Source organism: Bos mutus, chromosome 2 (assembly GCF_027580195.1).
Source record: "Bos mutus isolate GX-2022 chromosome 2, NWIPB_WYAK_1.1, whole genome shotgun sequence".
Lineage (NCBI taxonomy): Eukaryota > Metazoa > Chordata > Mammalia > Artiodactyla > Bovidae > Bos > Bos mutus.
In genome coordinates this window covers 111,508,165-111,533,381 of record NC_091618.1, presented here as the reverse complement: position 1 = coordinate 111,533,381, position 25,217 = coordinate 111,508,165, and the positions used below count along the sequence as shown (strand labels likewise).

Here is a 25,217-nt window from a genome sequence, read left to right as displayed (position 1 = left end):
ATTGCCTAGAATTGAATTACATCTTTAATCTAACTGCAAGGGTCATGTGGAAATGGTGGTCTAGCTGTGTTCCCCAAAAAAATCAGATTTGGGCAGACAGCACTTGGTCTATTCCACAATTTTCCATCACTATCCCAAATGATGAGGTTTTATTCTGATTAAACACTAAATCGAGGCACAGCGTAGTTAAGTAATTTTCCCAAGGTCACACAACTAGCAAATGGCCAAGTTAGAAACTGAGCCCAGGGGACTCCCCTAGTGGTCCAATGGCTGAGATTCTGAGGTCCCAATGCAGGGGACCTGAATCCTATCCCTGGTCAGGAAACTAGATCCCATATGCCACAACTAAGACCCAGAGCAGTCAAATAAAGAAAAAAAATTTTTAAAAAGAAATAAAGATAGGCAGGGGATATAGTCTTTAAAAAAAAGAAAGAGAGAAATGGAGCCCAGACTCTATACTTTAAACCACTCCAATATATTTCTAATACTGTTTGCTTCTCTTACAAATTACTTTGTAATTTTTAAAACAGCAGTGTTTCCTCTTATTTCAAAAGGATGCAAGGAGGTGGACATAGCTATAGAGGGCTTCTTATGAACAAACTGCAGGGCTCTTCTTCATCCCCCTCTTCAGTTTCAAAGAGATATAGAAGTAGCCTGGGTATGCCACACATGGAAAGTACTTAAGGCTCTGCACAGTTGGGCTCTGCCCAGGGGACTGAATAAGGGTAGTGCAATGCCACATGGGTCAGGAACAGCCTTCAGAGCCTTTCCTAAATTCCATGCTGCAGGCAGCCCTGCGCTCCCCACATCCCAGCTCCTGACCTCTCCTTAAGACACATGGGCCATGCACTGCGGATACAGGCAGATGCCTATATCCCCAGCCTGCTCTTGTCCACTGGAGTCAGCAGGCCTCCTCTGCTCTCAGCCCTCTGCCTGGAGAAGAAGTCCTTATGCACTGGAGAAGAAAACCCGGCAACACCCTTGCCTTGGCCTCTTAGAGCCTGCAGTGCCTAGACCAGAGAATGCCCAGTTCTTCAGATACATGGGCAGCAGACAAGAAAGTGAAAGTGAAGTCGCTCAGTCGTGTCCGACTCTTTGTGACCCCATGGACAGTAGCCTACCAGGCTTCTCTGTCCATGGGATTCTCCAGGCAAGAATATTGGAGTGGGTTACCATTTCCTTCTTCAGGGGTTCTTCCCCACCCAGGGATCGAACCCGGGTCTCATGCATTGGAGGCAGACGCTTTAACCTCTGAGCCACCAGGGAAGCCCGTTATTCCCCGGCAATAATCCTAGGAGGAAGGTATTGGTTTTTTGTTTGCTTGCTTGTTTTTGTTTTTTATTTAAGTATAGTTGACTTACAATATTATGTCAGTTTCAGGTTTACAACAAATGACTCAGCATTTTTATAGATTATATTCCCTATATACTTATTATAAAATACTGGCTATATTCCCTGTAACTTATTTTATACCTCTTAACCCTCTTCACCTGTTTTGCCCCTCGCCCTCGAAAGGTATTATTACTCGCATTCTACAGATGCAAACAGTGAAGCACAGAAAAATGAAGTCCTTGCCCCAAGGTCACACAGTACCAGCAGCGGTTCAGCCCAACAAAGTCTGGCTCCAGAGACAAGGAGTCTGCAAGCACATCCTCTTTGCATCCGCAGGAGGTGGCACAACTCTTTAGTGTGTGATGAGCGGTGGGCGTGGGCGAGGGTGGAGAAAAAGGAATCCGAGCACCCAAAAAGATACTTTAAGTTTCAAAGGTCCCTTCCAAGTTGTTTTCCTGTTTGGTGCTGGTGGGGGAAGAAGGGGACGCTTTAACCACTGAATAGACAATAAAGTGAATCGGACCTGAATTAAAGTCTAAGATCAGTAAAGCAGAAGGCGAAATTGGCTCTGAAAGTTTCAAAAGCAAGCTATGACAACCCCCGCATGAGCTTCGGGGGGTGACCGTCGAGTTTGGGCGCGTACATAGGGAGAGGTTCACTTCCGCCCCTCTTATGGGAAGAGTTGCCCTTTCAACCAGACAGGCAGCAGCCAGCCGTGGCTGGGCACCTCATAGGGCAGAAAGTTCTAGAATGAAAGTAGCTTTCCCCGGCCAGCCCCGCATGCAGCCCGCGAGCGCCCGCACCTGAGCTCGCCCGGCTCTAACATTCCCTGCGGCGTCCGCTGTACCGAGCCCCGGGCAGAGGGCAGGGCATGTCAGAGACTGTTTTCCTTTCAGCTTCAAGAATAAACCTTGTTGAAGGCCATCTGTTTGCACAGCTTTTATCATGCCACGTGGCTGCAGCTGAAAGTGAAGGTCCCAGCGTACTGAACTGGGGATCGGAGTTGGGGAAAGGGGTGGGGATGAGGGGGTAACTTACTCCATCAGCGCGCATGGCCCGCCTGCCGGGTCTGAGATCTGAAGCTTGTAGCCGCGGAAGGAGGAGGCGTCCCTCTCGCCCACTGACATTTGCCCGCCTTGCCGAGTGTCCGGCCCTGGCAGCGCCTCCGAGCCCGGGGAACCCTTCGCCCATTGTGGGCGCCCTGGTCGGGTCAGGAAACGCCGCTTTGTCTCTCTTTGCTTTAACCGCGGAATAGGCGATAAAGCGACAGGGACTTGGATCTGGTTCAGGAAGACCTAGAAGGTAGTCTGGGAAATTGGCCTGAAAGTTCTAAAAGAAGCACGCTGAACTGAGCACCCAGCGCCAGGACGCAGCGGGTCGCGGCCGTGAACGCCGAGCGTCCGCTCGCTCTCGCCAGGCCCTTCGGGTTTACCCACTAGAGTAGGGGGCTCAGGTGCGCAAACTCTGCGGGGACAGAACATGGGGCTAGGAGCTGGGGTTCGCGGGCGAGGCGGGAGGGGGCGCCTGCCTTGCCCTCGCGCCCCCTACAGGGCCCCTCGAGTGTGTTCCGGGGGTCTCCCTAGTCCGCTGGGGCCCCTCCGGGCAGGGCCGGCGCAGGCTACTCTCCGGGAGAAGCTCCGTCCAGTCCACCCCTGGCGCCGCTGCCTCGGAGCCTTCCCGGGACCCCCAGGCCTGAAACTCGGCCTCGGGTGACAGCGGCCTTGCCTCTGTGGCCCGGACCTGCAGTTCCCGACGCCGCTACGTTTCCTGAAGCAAAAAAAAAAAAAAAAAAAAAAAGTCTCTCTAAGCCTTGGTTTCCGCAATGTGGATAAATTTGTTTCGACCACATAAGACGGTTCCCTGGGCTCAGTCCTTGGCAGAACTGGTGATCCTGAAACGCCCAAGAAACAAATGCTGGCCATCACTATTAGTCATGGCAATACGTATTTTTTCCACGAGACTGTAAGGTACTGGGAGACAGGCACTCCCAATAGCTGGCAAGGTACCCGGCATGGTAAGCGGTCAGCGGGACTGGCTGGCTGAGACACTCAAGCTCATGGGGAAGGCCGGGGAAGGAGAGGTAAGGCGAGGGGCCGCCAAAGGTGCGGAAACGCCAGAGTCTGTGAGTGAAGACTGGAGAGGTGAGATGAGGATGTGGCTGGGGGCTGCCAGGGCAGCACAGGGCAGACGATCCGAAGGCCATCTACTCTCTGCACTCTCTACTCACTGCGCCGGCTCAGGCGCAGTCCCAGAAAAATTTTCCAGAGGGTTTTTTCCTTCCAGTCAGAGTGTGTCTACTATGTCCGCTCCTCTAGTCTTTGCAAGAGAGACGAAAAATGTGTGGGATTCAAGAACATTGATCCCTGTTGCCTACAGACCAGAGGGGCTGGGAGGGGCTGGCCACACCAGGAGTCCCTCGAGGCCTCGTTAAGGGCTGGGGGCGGGGGTGGGGGATGGAACCAGGTCGAGGACACGAGTGAAGCGAAAAGATTGAGCGAGAGTTGGGCCCCAGAAGATGCAACGGCCAGGCTGCTCCTGCAAAGATGGAGATGAGCAGTTCCCAGAAACCAAACCCTCTCCCGAGGTCTGTGACGAATTCCCCAAAGACCTGAAATTGCAGGACCCTAGAGGTAATACTTTGGAAACAAAAACACGAAAGAACGCCTCTCGGACCAATGGCCCGGAAATCCGTGTCCCTGGGACCCTCGACGGCAGAGTGGGAACAGAGGGCAGTCTAGCAGCAGCGTGTGTGACCCCGAGCGAAGTAGGTGAATGAGAATGTGACTGTCCTGGCTGCGCACGAACAGCCCTCGGGCGCCCACCCTCTGCCGGCAGGGGGCATCCTCTCCCCCAGGGCACCCCTCGGAGTTGGCTTTCTGTGTAATGGAGGACGCCCAGTGGTCCCGCAGACACGGTGCGCCGAGCCAGGCGACGCCCTGGACTCCTGACCCAGGCCAGCGGTGGGGCAGGAACTGAAAGCTAGGCGCAGCAGACCTGTTCAAAGAGCCGCTCGCTGTCTTCCGGAGATCGGCAGCTGTTCAACCGAGGCTTACAGTAAATACCCTGCGGTTTACACTATGGCAACAGAGAAAGGAGGTGTACTTAACTCAAAGGAAGTAGTTTCCATCCTGGAGCCTCAGTGTTCCTGTGTACAATGGGAACGATGATTACGTCCTTGTCTGCAAGGGCTGTCACAAGGCTCCCAAGGAAGGAGACGGTGAGACTCTGTGACCAGATAAAGTGCCATGGGGACACCCTGGTGGGCCTAGAATCCAAAGCAGGAAGGTCTCAGCGATGATGTGGAACATACAAGACCAGAGCAGAGACACTGAGCCCCCTCCTTCCCCCATCCGTCTCTAGAAAACTGAAAGCAGAAAACGGGAAGGAGGGTGCCTTGAGGTGGAGGAGGAATTTTGGCGGCAAGAAGACATGTCTAATTACCCCAAAACTCGGTCTGAGCCCCGCTAAACTCCTCTCCAATCATTATGGAGAGAGGCATGCCCCTAACTCTGAACTGCTGAAGAGAGTATCAATTCTCGACAGTACTGCCTCTCTGACTTTAGACCAAAGGGAGAAAATTATTTGGATATTGTGATGCAGCGATCAGATAATTTAGGTAAACCCAGATTTGTGCCTGGATTATCAGAATTAACATCTCAGGTCTTTACTTGATTCTCCAAATGCAGTTTTAAATTCTGCGTCACTCTCCCTCTCTCTCTTTGCTCATTGCCTCTGGTCTTTTCTCCCACACACACAAGTCCCTTGTTTTCCAGTTAAAGGGGAACTGGGGTCATATTTCCTTCCAGGAAGATGCCATTTTCCAGATCTCAGCTGACCTAGACTTCATGCCATTAATGCAGGTTCTCACGGTTAATAAAATTCAACACACTTGCCACCATGAAAAAGTCTGGTGGGACCAAAGGAACAGAGAGAGTCAAGACTATGGAAATTGGATATTTTATGTTTCATTTTCAATAGGAAAACAAGTTTCTGCCTTAGGTCAAAACAGCTATCACTGTGATGACAGAAAGATTCGTCATGTGGTGTGAAGACACCAAAAAGCAGGCTTCATTACCTATCAAGAGGTTAAGTTTGTGACTGGAGCCCCCAAAGCAGCAAGCTGCGCCCCAGTGGTGAGCCCCACCTCCCAAGGCTTTCTAAACCTGCTCACCCTTCTCCATCTAGGGGTCTTTTGTAACCAAAAGGACGGCTGGGAATTAAATCCAGGCAGATTTGAAGGCCGATTACCTTCCTCACTATTCCGCGGAGAGTGAGCTCTGTGGATGCTGGAGTTTTAATTACACACTTGCTTTTTCTGAGGAAGAAAACCAAAGATATTTTTCAAAGTATCAACTTGTTTTCCATTAGGCAGTTGTTGTAACAAGTTCTTTCAGCGACCTGTTATGTCTTTAGGACGGGGTGCTTCAGATGGCACGCACTAGCACAATTTTGTGGCTTTTAATTACTATTTTGTTCTTTTGGGGGGTTTCAGAGGCTGGCGCCTCGGCGTCATTAGACTGTCTACTGGGTCCACCGCAATCACGAACACCTCCACCAGGTGGCGCCACAAGGCAGGAACTGCGGAGTCCAGTACCGGCGAGTGTCCCTCAACACCGGGCCATGGTTTCCAACCACGAGGAAACAGATACAGAAGAAGTCGCTACCAGATTTAAAAGAAAAATTGCAGCGATAGGGTCAAATAGGATCCTGAGATGAAAATAACTTTAAAAAGTCTTAAGTACATGAGATAAAACTTTTCTATTTGCTTCTGTAAGTTTACCAAGATTTGTAATATCAAGACAACACTCTCACCAAAGTATTATCCCATTTCTTTTTTCATAAAAATATGGAATTTAGAGTTAGAATGAACTTGAAAGGCCATGTGATCAGTCTGGTCTAGCTTTCCAACCTAGAGAGGAAATCACCGGGATCATGTTTTGGTCGTCAATTAGCCATCAAATACACGTAATTACTCAAGAGTCTCTCTGTGTCAGAAAAGTATAAAGGGAAATGGTTTCAAATATATCATTAGCAATAATATCTTTGAATTTATATAGCTCTTCTCTCAAGGAACAAAGAAAATAGTTTAAATATTACCGTATTAATTGTTTTAATATCCCTCTGGGTTGGTTAGGAAGCAGGTATTATGGTTAATTTAAATCAGTTGGCTATGTCAAGTGTCTAGGGGCTGACAACCGTAAATGTCAGACCCTTCGAGGAAAAGCGGAGCTGGAACTGGCCGCGGTCTCGGGATCGCTTTATTTCGATTAATATCTGAACGCTGACCTCGGACATGAAAGTAGGAATCACTGGCATTGGTCGACACTTGTACACAGAATGGGATGGAAGACCCCATTTCTTCTTCCTCAGAGGCGAAATGATCGTCTCCGTCTTCACGCCTTCTGTTCTCCTGCCATCGGCCACCTTGACTCCCCACCGTCCCCCGCCTTCCAGCCTCTTGGCTCACATTAGGCAGCAGCCTGTCTGCACCCACGACCGCAGCAGCCGCAGCGCCCGCCCTGTGACACCGCCCCCCCAACCCCCCACCCCGGTCCGGCGTTCCAGGGCGCCAGAAGCCGTGTGGCCGGGAGCCTCGGATTGGCCGTTGCTAGGTGACGTCGCCTGAGCTCACGTGATGAGTGTTAAATGCCCACCCTGCAGGAGCCCGCCCCACAGACAATCGTAAAGCCGCTCGGGGCTGCTCACCTGCTCCCACCTCCTCCCGGAGCCCAGGCCAGGCCCCGCCACCCCTGCCCCCTCCGCTTTCCGCCCCCCGCCCGAGCCCGCGCTGGGCAAGGAGCCGAGCAGCCCGAGAGACGGAGAGAGGATGCGGCCGGCGGCAGCTGTCCCGAGCAGTGCACGGTGATCGCCTCCCCCAGAGGAGGAGTTGCCTAGACCGTTGCTACATTTCTTGTTTTCCTCCCCCCTCCCCCTCTGTAATTACATTGGCTGCTGGAGGGGACAGAGAGAGACAGAGGAGGCGCCTCGCTACCCCCCTCGCGCCCGCCACCCCTGCTCTTTCCCGTCCCGGGCCAGGATGACTGGAGTCTTTGACAGTCTGGTGGCTGATATGCACTCGACCCAGATCACGGCCTCCAGCACGTACCACCAGCACCAGCAGCCCCCGAGCGGCGGCGGCGCTGGCCCCGGCGGCAGCAACGGCAGCAGCCTCCACAAGCCTCAGGAGTCGCCCACTCTCCCGGTGTCCACAGCTACCGACAGCAGCTACTACACCAACCAACAACACCCGGCGGGTGGTGGCGGCGGCGGCGGCGGCGGCTCGCCCTACGCGCACATGGGTTCCTACCAGTACCACGCCAGCGGCCTCAACAACGTCCCGTTTTCAGCCAAGAGCGGCTACGATCTGGGCTACACCGCCGCCTACACCTCTTACGCGCCCTACGGGACCAGTTCGTCCCCGGCCAACAACGAACCTGGTATGCTTAAAGTTGGCATCACGGGTGCCAAATCGGTCTAGTTACTGGGGGGTGGGGGCGGATAAAAATGTTTGGGGCGGGATCTATCTGGAGCCCTGGCCTTTCACATTGCTTGCTCCCTGCTCGCCTCGCGCCCTTTACCCTCCTAAATCTTCAATCGGCCTAGGGTCACCGGATACGTCCCTCAGGAGGTGGGACCTCAGGTGGTGGCACCAGGCGGCCTCGTCAGCCGAGGTGCATGCCTCACGGTAGCCTCATTTCCCTACCACCTGCTGCTCCTCTATCCAAGGTTTGCGCCGGTCTTCCCCTTCCCAGGAGGGGCCAGCTCCCGGGTTCGTTGGCGGCATGGGTCGGAGCGTTGCAAAGTTGCGCCAGAGCTCAAAGCAGCGTCTCCAATAGCCCGCCTCCCGGCTTAGGCAAAGTTCCACTTTACCCTCCCTGCGGGCGGGCACTCCTGGGCTCCCACGGTTGCATGTTTCTCACGATTCCATTTCATTGCAGAGAAGGAAGACCTCGAGCCTGAAATCCGGATAGTAAACGGGAAGCCAAAGAAAGTCCGGAAACCTCGAACCATCTACTCCAGTTTCCAGCTGGCGGCTCTTCAGCGGCGTTTCCAAAAGACTCAATACCTGGCACTTCCCGAGCGAGCTGAGCTGGCGGCGTCTCTGGGCCTCACCCAGACTCAGGTGAGGGTTCACGGCCTGGGAGGCATGAGGAGGGCACTGGCCTGGGATGGCCGGGAAGCAGGCAGGTTGAGGACTATGTTTTTCTTAAGTAATTTTAAGAATTTCGAGGCCGCGCCTTGGACCTTTTACGCCCGAAGCTGACATCCCCCAGGTGATGTGATGGAAGGGAAGTGCCAGTGTGGGCAGAAATCGCGTGCCAAGTTGTCCTTCTGCGCACTGCTGATTAAGCGGGTACAACAGTTGGCCCTCTTGACCCCCTCCGCGGTCACTATCAGTCTCCGTGCACACACATCGGCTGTCTCGGTTTGTTGTTATTGTTGTTTTGAGAATACCGCTCCTAGGAACAGACACAGCCTCCAAGGCCGCGGCACGTGATCCGGTTACCTGCCCAGGCTGACAATCCACCCCACTCCCACCCCGCGCCCCTTAGCGGCGGTCTTCCTAAGATTCCTCCCTTCCCCTATCCCAGGCCGAGTTTCCTCCACTAATGCTCAGGTCCCTTTTCCACAAAGGTCAAAATCTGGTTCCAGAACCGCCGATCGAAGTTCAAGAAGATGTGGAAAAGCGGTGAGATCCCTTCGGAGCAGCACCCGGGGGCCAGCGCTTCGCCACCTTGTGCTTCGCCGCCGGCCTCGGCGCCGGCCTCCTGGGACTTCGGCGCGCCACAGCGAATGGGGGGCGGCGGCGGCGGCCCGGGCAGCGGCGGCAGCGGGGCGGGCAGCTCCGGGTCCAGCCCAAGCAGCGCGGCCTCGGCGTTCCTGGGCAACTACCCGTGGTACCACCAGGCCTCCGGCTCCGCTTCGCACCTGCAGGCCGCCGCGCCGCTGCTGCACCCGACGCAAACCCCGCAGCCACACCACCACCATCATCACCACCACGGTGGCGGCGGGGGCGCCCCGGTGAGCGCTGGAACGATCTTCTAACCCCCGGAGACCGCGCCAGAGACTGAAAGTGCAGAGACCAGTTATCCTCACTGCTCGTCCCCAGAGCCAGAGGGTCCTTCCGTCCGGCCCGAGGATGCCACCCACCACTCGCGGAGGTGGCGGCCCGAGATGGCCTGCCCCCAGGCCCTGCTACCCTCGGGGACTGGAAGGCGTGTTCTCGCGCGCCTGGCTCCTCTCGGAGAAACCCGGCATCCGCGGGAGAAACCCTGCCACGGCGGCCTTGCCGACCCGAGCCCCGCCTCAGACTAGCTTCCCCTCCCCTCCCCGCCCGGCGAGGCAGCCCGGCGCCGTTTTCGCCGCGGGCCGCGAGCTGAGTCCCGGAGAGGGATGCCTCCCCCGCCCGAGAGGCTGCCCGGGCCCTCTGAGACTCCTTTCTCCTCGCCCGCCCCCAGGCTCAGCTCCTATCCTCTGGGGTTATTGACCTCCTGGGTCCTGCCTGCCTGCCCACCCCCCCCCCCCCAACGCCCCCTTGACCCCGACGGCCCGCCGCTTTTTTTTCTGCCCGGCTGTTGCCAACACTTGGAGCCCGCGTCCCTCCCCCGACTTAGCTCTACTCCCAGGAACGCTCCCCTCGCTCCCTTAGCTCTCTCCTCATCCTTCACCAGTGGAGTTTTTTTATTTTTATTTTTTTAAAAGTTTAGGTGCCTTTGCGGATGACCTCATTTTGATGTTGGGGAAAAACGATTTTTTAATATGTGGACACTGCAAAAAAAAAATGTGTTTAAATTATCTTTTTTAAAACCTATTCAGGAGTATTAGCCTGGACTTGGACATAGCGTTTGTAAATAAACGTGTCTGTGCAGATTTTCCCACTGATTTATTTGTATAAACATACTCATCTTTTCAGACATTTTTTTGTAAACCCCCACTTGTGAAAACTGCGGTTTAGCAGTGACCTCAGCACCCCTCCGTTTTCTTTTTCCCTTGAAAGATTTTCTCAGTTTAAGCTACTGATTTGGATTTATCTTATCCTAAAGTCTTTGTTCTTGAAATGAAAGGTATTTTGGGGTTATTTATTATGAAAACAACATGCTCTTAATGTTGATTTTACAATATGAAGAGATTATTTAAATAAATTATTGTTTTCATTGGATGTGTGCACTTTTTCCCTGGTGTCACAACCTGGAAGCTCGAGCTGCTGCCCAGGGGGGAACTGGGTCGGTCAAGAGTGACAGGCTGCGAGTTGCGGTGAGGTGCGGCGAGGCGAGGACAGGCGCACTCAGCGCAGGGCCGCCGCGAGGGTTCCCGCTCTGCCCGCATGCGAGTCCCGGCTCGAGGTTCGCCAGCTCTCGGCGCGGTGAGTCACTCAGCGCCGGGTGGCTCCAGCCTCCACCCGCCCGGCCCCTCCGGCGCCGGCGCCAGCGCCACAGCCCCGCGTCTGGGCGGTCTCAGCCGCCCCCGCGCCCGCGGTGCTGGCCGGGCAGTACACTCAGGCCGCCGCCCCGGGGAACCTGCCGAAGCCGGGTCAGACCCCTGCTTCGGACCCTCCCCTCCGTTTGCCCTGCAGCTCTTCTGGGGCTGACTGAGTGGAGAACTCAGTGAGTCACCCAGGCTCTCAGGAGACTGGGAATGCGGGGCCACCACGGGCACACAGGGCTGCGCTAGCACACACGCAGCACACGCACACACTGTGACTCTCACAAGCACATCCACACAGTCACATACGAATCACACTGACACAAATTCATGCACTTTCCCACGGAGACCGGTGCAAATTGCTGTGGCATCGGCACCATTCACAGATGCTCCACCTCACCATCTCCGAGGGGAAAGGTCCAAACGTGATTCAGCTCTGCTTTCCACCTTGGGTCCCACACAGCTAGTGTCCAGCTTTGGAAGTGACCCTAATTTCTGGCATTTCCTTCAAAGGCCCGGGGTAGGTGTGTAATGCAGACCTAAAAGTCTGCAGAAGTAAAAGTTTGTTTTGTTTTTCCTTGAAAGCACTAAGGCCTACAGTTGGAAACTTCTTGACTTCAATCACTGGGTGACTTTAGGCTACCCACTTAAACTTTTTGTGCTTTTTGCAGACCGATAAGATGGAACAGATAATAATAGCTATGTCAGAGTTGTGAGCATTTAACCAGGCAATGATGTAACATGGTGTATAATGCGCAATAAAATTTTGCCTAGCAGTATAGTAGTATATGGGCTTCCCAGGTAGCGTCAGTGGTAAAGAATCCACCTGCCAGTGCAGGAGACTTAAGAGAGGTGAGTTCAATCCCTGGGTCGGGAAGATCTCCTGGAGGAGGGCATGGCAACCCACTCCAGTATTCTTGCCTGGAGAATCCCATGGACAGAGGAGCCTGCCAGGCTATAGTCCATAGAGTTGCACAGAGTCAGACATGGCTGAAACGACTTAGCACAGCACAGCATAGTTTTATCCCAATGCCTCCAAATAGTGAGGTTTTACTTTTGCCTGCAATTATGAGGTCCAGAGTTTTACCCAGAGTCCTTTCCAACTTCACCTTGTGTGGGAGAACAGCATTCTAGGGCTGTGAGAGCTCTGGCCCCTTCCTGTATGAGAACCTGAACCTTAGCCATCCCCTCTGAAGCGGTCAGTGTCCACTGGTGAGGAGGCTGGGGGCAAGTCAGACAGCCCTCCTTGCCAGATGCAGGACTCCTCTCTGCCAGGCCATCCTTGTTGTGTGTCCTCAACTAATCTCTGCCAAAAAACAGACGTGGGACAAGGGTGACCTTCGAGGCATCCCTGAGAAGAATCTTGACTTTTCTGACCAGATTGATTTGAGGCCTGCATCGAATCTGATTTACAACAGAGCATGGTCCATGGAGCTGGGGCTCTGGGGAAGGCAGGGAGGCTGCTCAGTCAAGTGTCCGTTTGCATTCCTGCATTGTTTTTCAGGGCTGGGAAAGCCCGGGATGACGCTCATTGACCCCACGATTCTGACTTCCCTAAGCAGTCGGCGCCTAGCAGACCCCCATTCCTGCTACCCTTCCTCCCCCCGCCTCCCACCGCCACATTCTGTGGTTTTCTTTGAGTGCCAGTAGCCGGTGCCAGCCTTCTTTCTGCGGTTGACTATGCCCTCCCCTCCTTTGCGCGCACTCCCCTCCCCCTCCTGAAACTAGCGAGGAGAGACGGGGCAGTAAATTGGCTGGTGTCGAGGATCTGCAGCAGACAAGATGATTAAGAGGCCTACGCCGGAGCGCCCGGGGCAGGGAATGTCAGCCCAAGTTGGAATCACGCAACAGGCCTTGGCATGAGCGAGCCTGGGAGCCGGGAGGGCGGGCGGCCCCAGCTCCGGGGTGGGCCGCGGCTCCGCAGACTCGCCGGAGTCACCGAACCTGGCACCCGCCGGCGGCGGTCGGGCCGGGCCACGGCGTGCCTTTCCCCGGGAAGCCCTTGAAGCGGAGAGCAGAAGGGTGCAGGGGCCAGAGGAAGGGGGCGTTTCCGCAGACCAGGAGAAGGGCAAAGAGAAGGGAAAGCAAAGGATGCACCGGGGTCCCAGAAGTAAGGGGGCGGGGAGGAGGAGGGGTGAGCGGAGGGAGAAACAAAGCCGGGTTGGGGGGAGGCGGGGGCCGGCTCCAGCCCCGCCGGGGGCGACTCGCTGGCGAGGCCTTCTCCCAGTCTCGCGGCCCGCCGGGAGACGCGGAGCCCTGTGATCAGCCCGCCGCCGCGCAGACAGGCTCCCCGCTCCCCCACCCCCCCGCCCCGCCGCCCCACGCCGGCCTGCGCTCCCCAAAGCGCGAATGAAAAATGGAAATGGGAAGCGGCGATCCCAGCTCCCTACACTGGGAAACCAGCCCCGCTCGAAACACACATAAATCTTCATTGTAATCCCCTTCCATTTGCTCTCGTGAAATATCAGGCCAGAGACAGGATATGACAAGCGCTGGGAAGCAGGGGGAGGGCAGCCGAAGAGTGAGGGGTGCCCGACGCCTTCCGCTACACACACACACCCGGCAGGGTCGCTCGAACTCCGGCAGAGCACTGAGTCCCAACTCCCACTGCAGGCACTCCGGGCGCTCCTGAGTCCCCTGCTCCTCGCATCGCCCCGCCACCTCCGCCAACACCCTCCCCCAACCCGTGCCTTGCACGCGCCCCGCCGCGGGCCACCCTGCCCTGGGTGCTTCTCGGGTGTAGAGACACACCCCACCCGCTGCCCCAAATTCCCGCCGCTCCCAGGCTGGTGTTGGGGGGTGGGAGGAGGAGGAGAGAAAGGGAACGGATCCCAGGCCTAATCAGCGCGGCTGCAATGTGGGATCGTTTAGGAGGCTTCCCCTCCGCCTTCTTTCAGGATTACTTGTGAAAATTGTGAATATCCGTCCTGTGTAAGGATTTCCGAGACTTGTGGGGCGAGTTTGGGGGAAGTATCAGGTTTGGCGGGGGCGGAGAGAGTGCTGGAAGACCGGAGTTTTGTTTACAAACAGTTCTTTGGTAGAAGGGGGGCCGGCAGAAAAAAAAAGGGGTAAAGAAAGGAGTTAGGAAGTGGTCCGATGGTTTCCCCACTGTTAAAAGGTCCCGGAAAGGAGAATGATGTCCAGGAGCAGAAAGCCCCCTCAAAGAGACGTCCTCACTGACGTCCTTCTATAAAACCCAGAAGCAACTCAGCCCTCCCCAAAACACCCCCTTCCCTGTCCCCGTCCCATGCACTCCCTGAAAAGTTTCACACGCCGGGTCTTTTCCCGTTAGGGGACAGCGACCACCAGTGCCTTGAGGCTGTTTGGGGTCAGAGACCTCTTCAAGCATGAAACCACAGATTCTCTCTTCCTCCTTAAATAGTGGTCCCTTTGCATTTGACTTTGGTGTCCCCGTAAGCCGGTGGGTAGGATGCGAGCCTGCAGTCTTTTTTTTTTTTTTTTTAATCAACTCTTCATTGCAGTCCCTGACCAGGGGTCGAACCCGGCCCTCTGCATTCGGAGCCGGGAGTCTTAGCCACTGAACCACCAAGGAAGCCCGATGCTGCGGTCTTGATTACTCGGGTCCCTGGCCGGGTCTGACCAGGATCGCCCGAGACTGTGGCTCTCACAGGGTCGAGATACCCAAAACCACCCCAGGGAAGCCTCCTTCCCCTTCTGGGATCTGCCCCCGTCGCCCCCACCCAAGCCTAACCCGCTGCCCAGCCTCCCATCCGCCCCCCGCAAACTCAACTGCGCGGGCGGATGCAGAGGCCCCACAACTCTCCAAGGCCCCCCTGCCGGGAGTTCCCCTGGAGGGGACCGGTTTGGCAGTGATTGCCACATTACAAGATATTACATTCCACCCCGGGGCCTGGGCCCTAGCGGGGCGGGGGAGAAGCTGTGTTTCTCGAAAAGAAAGGAGCAGGCAGGCAGGTCTCGGAGGAGCAGCCACTCCGCCTGCACGTGAGAACGCAGGCAGAATCTCTCAATAGACCTTTCTTTCCCCGGCCGCCTCGACTCCTCTCCGTCCTCCGGGTCGGGCCAGACCGCCAACACTGCAGCATCTTAGCCGTGGGCGGGCTGCGCAGAGCTCCCTGGAGTCTCCGGAGGCCTTTTTTTCGGAGGGGGGGTGGGGGGTGGGGAATCCTCAGGAGTCCTGGTGCCACTGTCTGCGTCCCGGGTCGGGTTCCGCCAGCGCTGAGAGCTTGAGGGCGGAAGCAGGGGGATTGAAGGCTGGGCGCGGAGCCCGAGAAGGTGGAGAAAGGCTTCCTGTGGCGGGCCAGGGCTGCGGGCCAAAGGGTTAGAACTCCCGGGAAGGAGAAAAGGCGAAGGAGAGGGCGGGATTGAAGTCGGAGCGCGCCAGGGTGATCGCAGCGGGCCGACTGGGGCCCGCACGGAACAAACATGGCGGGCTTTGCCTACCCGCGCTCCTATCCTCCTTTTGTCGTCCAGGAGGCTCAGATACCCTAGATATGAAATCGTCGCTCACGGAACAATGGCGATTTCTGGCCCCGGAACCCGACGGAGTCCGGGCTGCTCCGAGCGGCGTCCGGGTTCCCGGGTGGCCTCTCTCCCGCAGGGAGCCGCCGCAACCCCCGCCCCAGCCCCGCCCCGTCTCCTGGCAGCAGTGCCCTTGGCTTCTTAAAGTCGCAGGCTGTCTCAGTGCCCCAGAGGAGCGCCGCCCGAACGGGAATGAGTGTTGGGGTGGGGTGGGGGGTCTATCTCTCCGCGGTGGAGATCAAAGGAACGCCGAGGAGGTCGCTGGGCGGGCCCCGAGGATCCTCAGATCCTTCCCTTGCCCCGTCCCAGAGCTTCCAAACCAGGCTCGTGCCCGTCGGCACCGAGCGGCACTCTGTCCTGGTGTGGTGATCGCCTCACAGTTCCTCAGCCAGCTACCCCCGCACCCCACCTCCCGCCCCCTGGACTCGGCCTGCAGATTTCCAGGGCCCTACCTGGCTGCGCTCTGGAGGGGATTTGTAAGAATCTGGGAAAAGGGCCTAAGGAAAGAAGAGAGAATTGGAAAGAAAAAAAAAAAAAAGAATAGATGTTGGGAGGAGGTGGGCATCCGGTTCAGGCACTTTCTTGCCCAGTTACCACATTTAGGGTCGGGGGCCCCGGCCTCACGGGTATCTCAGCTAGGGCCAGCAGGCACGCGGGAAAAGGGATTCTCTTCCCGACAGGTTCAGGGGAGAACAGTGAAAATTTGCCTTGGGTGGCCAATTTTCTCATTTGCCCCTATTAAAAGAAAAAGCCCAAGAAACTCAATTAAAGCCACCCTGGCCAAGGCGCTATTTGAGGCATGAATGTTTCCCCTAAAGCTGCAGCAATCATGTGGCATTAGACACTTCCGGAATCCTATAGCCAACCTGAAAAATCCCAGACCCCCTTTTTCCCTAATTTTTGCTCTGATCTGTAATTTTATCCACATTTGCACTAGTTTGAGCATTCTGGCTCTCCCATCTGAAAGCCTGCAATTACTATATAATTCTTCGCAATTTCAGATGTCCTAATATGGACTGTAATTTTTGCGCAAGACAATTTCCTGCTATTTCAAGCATCAACATTGTCAAAGTTGTATGTACATAATAAATGGGAATATCAATGCATAGTTTTTAGCATAACATCTTGACTCCTCGATAATTATATCCGTTCGGAGCCTACGCAGAATTAGCCTGAATTGCATGGTAACTGCTGCTGCTTTAAAATTTTTAAAAATTACTCATAATTTTCCCAAAGATTACCAAGATCTCGAGTGCACAATGTCATCAGCGTAATGAAGAGTAAACATTTATGCTAATAATCTGCAATTTTTTTCATCAGCTATAAAGACAGAGGCTATATAGCCGAAATTTTCAGTCCTATTCTGCAAGCGCAGCGCTGCAAAAAGCCTCCGGCGCTCGCAGGCTCCTGGTCCTGGGGACCTCTTTCCACTCTTTACCTCAGGATAGGAGGACGGGGCTGGGGGATTCTTTTTGGTTTTCTGGTTTTGTTTTGCTCGCTTTGGTCGGTTTTGTATTTCCTGTTTTTCTTTTTTGTTGTGTTTTTTTTTTTTTCTTTTTTGCCTTTTCTTTCCTGTCATTCTCCCAGCCAAAAGCCGCCTTCGACCCTTTTGATTTGATGTAGCAAAGATTGTGTCCAGATTGTCTGAAATTGACACTGAAGAAGGTAAGGGTGGAAACCGGTTTCATTTTTCAGAGGGTTGGAAGGCTGAGCTGCACCCGCCGCAGCGGCTCCCACTCCGGGAGTAGGAGGGTGGGGGAGTGATTATGTATGCACCAGCTAATTCTTCCATCAAAACTTCTTGTCAGCTATGTCAGGATTATTTTTTTTCCTTTTTATAAAAACACTTGATGTTTCAGGAAGTGTTAATCCCTGAAGGTTGGGGAATGAGGGCGGGGGTAAGGAAAGGAGTGGGTGGGGGTGACAGTTTCTTGAGCCTGGGTAAAATACCCTTTAGAACCGTTTGCCAGCCAACATGGAATTGGGGTTTGTTGTGGAGCTGGGATGGAAGGAGGGTTTCTTCGAGCCATGGGAGGGAGAGACCCTTACTCTCTGCATTTGATAGAGATTTCTATGGCCATGAGGGATGAGGAGCAGCAAAGTTCGCTTTAGCCTCTGATTTAAGGATGTTTAACCCAGGCAGTGAGATGACAAAAGCTGGAGAATTTTGAAATCATTTTTTTTTTTTAAGATACAGAATGCAAGTCATGGGTAGCAAGATAAAAATATATAACTAGGGGCCGGGATTGCTTCTTTCCTCCCACTTTTTCTTGGGATCGCGTATCTCGGGTTTTACATCCAGCTCCCAGTTCTACCTTTCCTTAGGTGACAGAAATGGATGATTTTTTCAAGGGGAGAGATTTGATTATTTCTACATCAAATGACTCTAAGAATAAACTCATACTTCTGTGCATGCAGGTGGGGGAAATTCTAAAACTTTTTTGTGGCTCTTAAAACTACTGCAGGATAGGGAAAGCTGGAGCACCACCATCTGACCCAGCCTGCTGCAGAGCTCAAAAAGAAACAAAGAAAGAAAAATAAAACATAATAACAATGAAGGAAAGTTGTGAATTATAAACATATTTCCAATTTTGTATTATATTGCCTAGATTTAGAAGAATGTTTCTTCCACAATTAGACCACAACTTGCGGGACCACAAAGTCCCAGGCTTATGAAACCCAAAACCAGTGAGGAGGGGGCTGGGGATTGCTGCTTCTGCCCCTCTACCCCTACCCTTACCCATTTTAGAGAGAGTGTGTGAGAGAAGATATTAAAGAGGTATCTGTTGTTTGGCAATTTTGCTAAGTCTGTCTTCATTACTTCGATGCTGTGCATTTGCTAATTTGGAGGCCCGGCCATTGACAAGCTTGTTCCATACACCTGCAAGCAATTTGCCGGCTCCGGTACCGGAGAATTGCAGAGATGGCAGCTCGCACCTATTTTTTTTTTTTTTTTTTCCCTTTTCTCAATGCACAGCAAATTTGGCTTTCAGTGCGTTATCTCTTTTGTTAATGCAAAAAGATTCCCTGGGCGAAAAAATTGCTCATAATTACCAGAGAGATGGGGAAACTGCATTAGAATAAATAAACCTGAAATTACTGTAATTATGTTGTGTTTGATGGGCCCGGCTTGTAATCAAGAAGAGAATACAGTGAAATGATGCTGACCCTCTTGGGTTTGCAGCTGTATGCGCACTTTGGGGTCTTTTTTTGCAGAAAAGAGTCATTTTGATAATCATTAAGCTGTGTGTAACCTATTTCAGAAGTGTTTTAAAATGAGGTTCACATTTTTTTAACAAGGGGAAAAAAATCCCCAAATTGCATTTTGCCATTACAGACTCATACATAAGGAAAGGTTGTGTTTTCTAAGTGACAATTGTTAAGACATAATATTCAAAATCAGTATTTAATCATTATAATGAGGTATTGTTTAAATATAACCACCTTTAGATTATTCATAGTTTAATTAATGTACTCATTATGAAAATCTTTGAATCAGATATTTGATGAACTACTTGTCAGTAACAAGGCAGCATTAATTAGGCCTATATTGAGATTAACATTTTTTAAAAGTACAACCGCTTATAATTATAATAGAGCCTAACTAAAGACCGCCTTCGTTGAGCTAAAACTAATAATTTCTCTATTTGAACTGTTAGCAAGAGATTATTAAATTAGTATAAGCTAATATCTCAAAGTATTAAAATCCGCTTGACCAAACAGATTTTGTCTGTGGCTTCAGGCGTTGGGCCCTGTCCATCGTCTGAGGTACCAGAGTTGGATGCATGGAGGAAATCTGCCAAAACCTCCCCTCTAGCAAAGTCACATCTTGCAAGGGAAACCAAATCTAGGAAGGTCCCTGCCTCCCCACGGGATCCCACCCAGGGAAACCAGTTCTCTCTCCTTAGCTTCTGCCATCGACTGCCCAACCAGCATCCAGGTCTCTGAGGTCCCATCACCGCCATTAGTGCTCCAGGTTCTGGGGGCCTGTAGAAGAGGAAAAGCTCCAATCTCAGGCCCTGAAGGAGCCTCGAGGTAACGGGCTCCATCCCCTACTACCTCCCTGCTCCCTCTATCACTAAGCAACCCCCCCCAACTTCCCCTCCCTCTCCTAAAGGGCGTCAGAAAACCCTGGTGCATCTGATCTTTCACCAGCACCAATTGAAAAATGGGTGCTTGTCACAACACAGATCACTGCCTTCCTCTCTCTGCTCCCCACCTCGCGCTGCAAAAGGACCCCCAAAGGCAGAGGGCCAGCCCCCGCGGGAAGCAATGTCGAAAGGCGAGTTTGAGGGAAGCGGGAATTGTTCAAAGCATCCCGTCGGGGCCCGCAGCTTTCCCGAGCTCTTTCAGGTCGCTGTGGGGTCTGGGGCTGAGGTTGGTCTGAGGCCCAGGAGGAGGGTGCCAGACTGATATTAGCGGCTCAGAGCCCACCTTCTTCAGGAGTGAACTGATCAAAATGGTCCATTGGAGGTGCCCCTTAACCACCTGGCCTTGGGACTTTGGGGATGGTGGTGGGATAGGGGTTTGACTTGACAAGCTCTCAGGTTCTAACGAGTCAGCGGAGCCCACCTGCCCCTCCCACGGCACCTCAGCATCTCCTAGTCAAAGAGAAAAGCCCGGGGTCATTAGGCAGGCAGGGGCCTCTGGTTATGGATGGGCCTGGGTGGATGGGAGTGGCTCTGGAGGGGCCCAGTGGCGCCTTGGGACTGTCCCCCGGAGCTCGCTGATTGATTGGGGGGTAGCATGACAGACGTGTCCTTCCGGCCCCTTTCCGGCGTCTGGCCTCCTCTTTTCCGCGTCGAGATCCAGCGCCCTGCGGGCCTGAAAAAGCCGGGAGGTCAGATCCCGGCAGAGGCAAGGGGCAAAGTCGGGTGTCTCCACTTTCAGGCTTCCAGGCCTCATGGGCTGGCTGGGCACAGGGAACCCACACGTCTCCCAGGGTGGCTACTTGTGAGCTCTGCTTCCATCTCACCTCAGATGGCCTTCACAGTCCCTTTGGTTCCCGAGCCCTGGCTCTGCCAGGCAGCACCTCTTCCTGATTCCCCTTCCCAAGGACCCTTGCCACTACCCTCTCACTCAGGCAGGGATCAGACCCTTGATGGGCAGGAGCTCAGCTTGAGGAATGGTCCTAGCAGGGGCTTCACAGGCCTCCACTCTTATCCTGCTATGTCTGGAGCCAGGAGGGGCTGCCCCTGTCTTCTCTGTCCCCAGAGGTGGGAGCCTGCTGGTGCGGCCCCAGCACCCCCTCACGCAGCACACCAGACAGCCAACTCTTTCTTGAAACCATAATTTTACTGTCTCAAAGAAACTTTATAACTTATTTACAAAGTTCTTTCCCCCCCCAGATACAAAGCAATAAGTTAACATTCTCAATATAAAACTAAACTTTGACATAGAGAACACAAAACACGGTTGATTTCAATTGATCACATTTTCCCAAATTTCACAAGTAAAATGTCAAGATTCTCATTTCACAAAGCGTTGGGTTTTACAGCCACACACAACAGAACGGAAAAAAGCTAAGTTTGTGCAACATGTTTACAGAACAATAATAATAACAATAATAATATGTACAGCAAATAGATCCTGCACCGGAGACTGTGCATTCAAGGTGGTGCTCTGTGGTCGAGCCTCTGGGGATTGTTGTAAAGCTGCTTTCGTCTTACTTTACCCCTGGCATTAGGACACTGGCGCACCCTGCCTGTTTTTTTTTTTTTCTCTCCCTGCCCCTCAGTTCGCTCTCTCTGTCTCCCTACAAGGAAAGAATTAGGATCTTTCTTCTTAACCAGGAAAAGTGATCACGCGTTCTTCCCGAGATGAGGAAATTTTGTTGGCTTCATTTCTCTATTTTCTTCTTTTTTTAAAATAATACGGGACATGTAAAAAATGCAAATCATTCGGCTCCAACCTCTCCATACCAGCGAAGTACAAAAGTTACTGTATAAGTTAAAAATCACCAGGTCCTCCTCATTCGTTTTTCCGAGTGCGTTTAAAGGAATGGGTACATTTGGACCCTGCTCTCCTCGCGCCCCGCAAAATCGCGAATGGGCCGAACCTTCCTTCAGCCTCAGGAGAAGTCCATTTCTCAATAAATAAAAAACCCCTCCCTCGTTTCCCCCAATCCCCGAACGAGCCATGTCGATGGTTAGGCAGGCCCAGGAAAAGGTCCGAAAAGACAAAACGATCCAGTATCCGGAACTGGATGGCCCGGTGGACCAAGCCTCCTCCGACCTGATGACTTTTTTCAGAGGCCGAAGAACTAGGACAGCGGACGGACGAGAACCTCGACTTCGTCAGCGCACAGATACAGAGCGAAAGAAGACAAGAGACGGACAGGACAGAAAAGAGCTTTTGCTTTTTCTACATGGTTTTGTTTTCCTGATAGTCCCATACAGCTGAGGGTCGGCGGTCGGGTCCGGCGGGCTCTGGCTGCCTTGCCCGCTGGCTCGGACCGCTGTACCTGCGCTTCCAGGCCGCTTTCTGCTGTCACTGCGCGGCCGAGGTCGGGCGTGGGCACCGGGGAAGTCGCCGGGCCAGAGCGCACGAGACTCGGAGGAGGCGGCGGGCGTCCTGCCTTCACTGTTCCTTCTTCTTCCCCACTGGGCCCTTCTTCTCCAGACCCAGGGCACGCGGACAGGGTGGATGGGCCGGGAGGCGGGAGGGGCCCGGGCCGTGGGAGACGGGAAGGCGGCGGGCGGGTGTGGGCATGCAACCTCACATGAGTTGGGGTTGCTGCAGAGCTTCTTGGTGCGTCGAGGGGTACCACGACGTGTAACTGGGGATGTAGGAGCCCGCGCTGCCGCCCGAGCCCTTCCCGGAAGAGGAGTTGGGGTTCCAGCCGGGCGGCACAGGCGGGGAGCCGGCAGACAGCGCCCGGCCGTTGGCCAGCGCACTACCCTCCAGAGCCGCCCCGCCCTGCTTCATCAGCTTCTTGAACTTGGAGCGCTTGTTCTGGAACCAGATCTTGACCTGCAAGAGCGGACAACAACGTGACTCGGTCTAGGTCCACTGCGCCTACCTTGGTCCTGGGGAGATAAGGGAGCCGTGGGACAGCGTGAGAGGATACGCGGATACCACCCCTCACACTCACACACCGGCTCCCTGCTCTGCGCAACCCGGCGGCTCCCTGCTGGAGAAGCATACACGTCGTCCTTCCCGCCTAAGAACCAAAGGCTGGGAGGCCTCATCGCCCGCCCCAGAGGCCGGCTGGAGCCGCTCTCTGAGAGCCAGGGGGCGTGGTGGTGAGCGTCGCCGGGATCCAGGCCTTCAGCCCGAGGCCGGCAATCGTCTGGGTAAGACACAGAGCCCACAAAACCCCGAGCCTTCAATTCCAGTGTGAACATCAATAAAAGAGTGGAGAGAGGAAGTGGAGGAAATTTATTTGCAATGTTACCCGCCTTCTCTTTTCTCCATCATCTCTGCCTTTGAGTGAGCTGCGGGCTGACTGAGGAGGCCACCGGGTTTTGTTAAACTTTTCGTTTGGACTCAAATCAACCTTTCCTTAGTTAGCATCTCCCAATTCTGCTCCTAATCCCGGCCTCGACGTTGGAAACCCGCGGCAGTCGTGATCAGAACGTCCAAGGGGTCCCCAGAATCTTAGAGAAAACAGGGAAGGAAGGGTCCGTTTCTCCTCCAGGCTCTGGGACTTGGGAGGTGAGAGGACGGAGGAAAGGATCTTCCCCCACCCCCAACCAAACTCGGTGAGAAGGAGGAGGAGGGAGATAGAGGCTTGGGCCCAGGCCCCGAGTGATTAGTCATACACTTTAAAGGCAAAGAAGGGATTAACCCCCGAGTCTATTGTTCCAGTTGTTCGGGCACGTGTGACCTCTGAGTCCCCAAACAAAACGCCTAGGGAAATCCTTCTTGCGCCCCTAATCAGATTGTCCAGGGACGGAGGGCCGCGCGGCTGGCAGCCCGGAGTACAGAGTGCAGCGACAGAGCCAGGGCAGAGAAAACTACGGAGGAAGGAGAGATGTGAGAGCGAGGGATAGGACACACAAACACACACGCATACCGACCCCCGAGGCCCAGAGAGCAAGAAATGAAGCTCCTGGGGGCAGGTGGGCCGCGGGAAGCCTGCACGGCGCCACGGTGGGGCAGCGGCGAGGTACCTGCGTCTGCGTGAGTCCCAAAGAGGCCGCGAGCTCCGCCCTCTCGGGCAGAGCTAGGTACTGAGTTTGCTGGAACCTCCGGTTCAAAGCCTGCAACTGCAAACTGGAATAAATCGTCCTGGGTTTGCGAATCTTTTTCCCCTTGCCATTGAAGCGCACTTCACCGCCTTCCACCACGGTGCTCTTCTCCGAGTCAGCCCCTGGAGGGACAGCAGAAGTGCGGGCCGTTGTTAAGGCGAGGGACTGCCCTGAGTGTGGGGAGCCGAGAGCAAGTAACCACAGAGGGGTGGCAGAGGAAGGAGCAGGAGGGAGATCGCTCAAGAAACTCCAAAAGCCAGGGAAGGGTCCGGCCAAGTCCAAAGGGCCCGACCCCTGGAGCTGCAGGCGGACTGGGGCAGTTTGCAGGCGCGCGCTCCTGCCTTTGCAGGGAAAGTTTGCTATTTTTGCAGGCGGTAGTTGAGGTTTAATTACCCTTAATTGCATACATTGTTTATAGCGCTACGCAATAAATAATTACCGAGACTAGTACGTGCACATGTGGGTTTCTGTTTTCCAGCAGGGCATTGTGTGCTTGGCGCACGGAGCCGCCCAGAGGCCCAGCCAATGCCAGGGGACGCTCTTGGATTTATTCTTTGCTGGATAGTTGCAAATTGGGTGGATATATATTTTTTAATTTCTTTCCTATGACAGGGATGCAGAGATTGATACCCGAAACCTTTCACTGCTCCGGCGCCCTCCCCACCCCCATCCCACCTCTCTCTCCTCCTCTCGTCTCCCTCCTTTCTCTCTCTCCCCCTCCCTCTCTCCCTCCCTCCGTACCTCTTCCTTTCCCTGGCAGGCGCACGTACCTGGGTCCTCCAGGCGGCTCTGGGTGAGGCTGGCGCTGCCCGGGTAGGACTGCACCGAACTGATGTAGGGGCTGGACGCGTGGCTGCTGACCGAGTTGACGTAGGGGTAGCCCAGCGGTCGGGAGAAGGACGAGGCCGAGCTGTAAGCGCCGTCGGGCTGCGAATGGCCCGCCGAGTGTAAACAGTGCATGGAGTAGTGCCCGTGGGACATGGGAGAAGGAGACATTTGCTGGTTGGGCGGCCCAAACTCCATAAACACCGCCTTGCCCGACACGGGGCTGTTGAGACTTTCTGGCATGGTGGTCATGGTCATCTCTTCTCGCGGGGTCTGGGTGTGGGTCTCTCTCTCTCCTCTGCTTCCCTTTTGGGGGTCTCTGTGTTTCTCAGGACAAGAAGGAACCCAATTTAAGCGGAACAGGGGTTTTCACTTTCCATTCATAAGAAAATGGAGTTTGTCTCTTTGAAAAGTCTAAGCATGATGCTGCCGAGCTCCCCAAACTCGCTTCAAAGCTTTGACTCAGCCAAGGTCATAAATATTCATGAGCTGGCGGAGCTGATTGGTCCGCTGTCTTGCATAATCACCGGGGATTGGTCCGAGGCGCTCCGGCTCCGCTGGACTAGAGCGGGCGAGGCTGCCCGGCCTCCGGAGAGACGCATCCACACTTCCAGGCCGGGGCTCTTCTGCAACAGAGCGCGCAGCGTGAGGCGCACAATGGGCTGCGGCGCCCGCGCCGGGCCCTCCGCGGCCCGCGGCTCTTCAGCCTCCCGTCTCTCCGGCGCGCTTTGCTTCCCAGAAACTAACTAGCGGGTTGGCACCGCCGCCCACCACCTCCTACAGTTCCCACCCTCCGCCCTCCCCCAACACCGGGGCCCAGGGCACTTCTTCTAACCATCGCTACTCGTCCGGTGCAGAACTAGGGCGGCTCTGGAGCCCGGCCACGGCCTCCCGTACGCTGAGTCGCGCAATCCGAGCGCTGGAGGAGGGTAACCGAGCGCTATC

The 25,217-nt window shown here is 54.4% G+C and overlaps 2 protein-coding genes and 1 non-coding gene across 4 annotated transcripts; 1 reads left to right on the top strand and 2 right to left on the bottom strand.

The window, feature by feature from the left end:
* Positions 1 to 1,194: 1,194 nt before the first annotated feature.
* On the bottom strand, positions 1,195 to 1,266 carry TRNAW-CCA (transfer RNA tryptophan (anticodon CCA)). The gene has a single exon. It is a non-coding gene; the product is annotated as a tRNA-Trp (tRNA).
* Positions 1,267 to 7,062: 5,796 nt separating this feature from the next.
* Positions 7,063 to 10,476, top strand: DLX2 (distal-less homeobox 2). The gene is made up of 3 exons (XM_070380990.1): positions 7,063 to 7,769; positions 8,271 to 8,455; positions 8,968 to 10,476. The coding sequence occupies exons 1-3, from the start codon at positions 7,370 to 7,372 to the stop codon at positions 9,376 to 9,378; spliced, it is 996 nt and encodes a 331-aa protein (XP_070237091.1). The 5' UTR covers positions 7,063 to 7,369; the 3' UTR covers positions 9,379 to 10,476.
* A 10,082-nt stretch (positions 10,477 to 20,558) lies between these two features.
* On the bottom strand, positions 20,559 to 24,637 carry DLX1 (distal-less homeobox 1). Of its 2 annotated transcripts, XM_070380975.1 has the most exons (3): positions 24,218 to 24,637; positions 23,370 to 23,569; positions 20,559 to 22,227 (listed from the first exon to the last, which is right to left on the bottom strand). In XM_070380975.1, exons 1-3 carry the CDS (start codon positions 24,528 to 24,530, stop codon positions 21,973 to 21,975), a joined length of 768 nt encoding a protein of 255 aa, XP_070237076.1. In that variant the 5' UTR covers positions 24,531 to 24,637; the 3' UTR covers positions 20,559 to 21,972. The 2 variants fall into 2 exon arrangements, with proteins under 2 accessions (XP_070237076.1, XP_005887632.1); XM_005887570.3 differs by lacking the exon at positions 23,370 to 23,569 and having other exon boundaries at positions 22,025 to 22,227.
* Between the last annotated feature and the right edge of the window lie 580 nt (positions 24,638 to 25,217).

Excerpts from the sequence above, each read along its gene's own strand:
- DLX2 (XM_070380990.1), top strand. The coding sequence starts at position 7,370 with ATGACTGGAGTCTTTGACAGTCTGGTGGCTGATATGCACTCGACCCAG. Across the intron at positions 7,770-8,270 it reads CCCGGCCAACAACGAACCTG|AGAAGGAAGACCTCGAGCCT; the intron begins GTATGCTTAAAG and ends ATTTCATTGCAG. Across the intron at positions 8,456-8,967 it reads TGGGCCTCACCCAGACTCAG|GTCAAAATCTGGTTCCAGAA; the intron begins GTGAGGGTTCAC and ends TTTTCCACAAAG.
- DLX1 (XM_070380975.1), bottom strand. The coding sequence starts at position 24,530 with ATGACCATGACCACCATGCCAGAAAGTCTCAACAGCCCCGTGTCGGGC. Across the intron at positions 23,570-24,217 it reads GAGCCGCCTGGAGGACCCAG|GGGCTGACTCGGAGAAGAGC; the intron begins GTACGTGCGCCT and ends CTGTCCCTCCAG. Across the intron at positions 22,228-23,369 it reads TGGGACTCACGCAGACGCAG|GTCAAGATCTGGTTCCAGAA; the intron begins GTACCTCGCCGC and ends CCGCTCTTGCAG.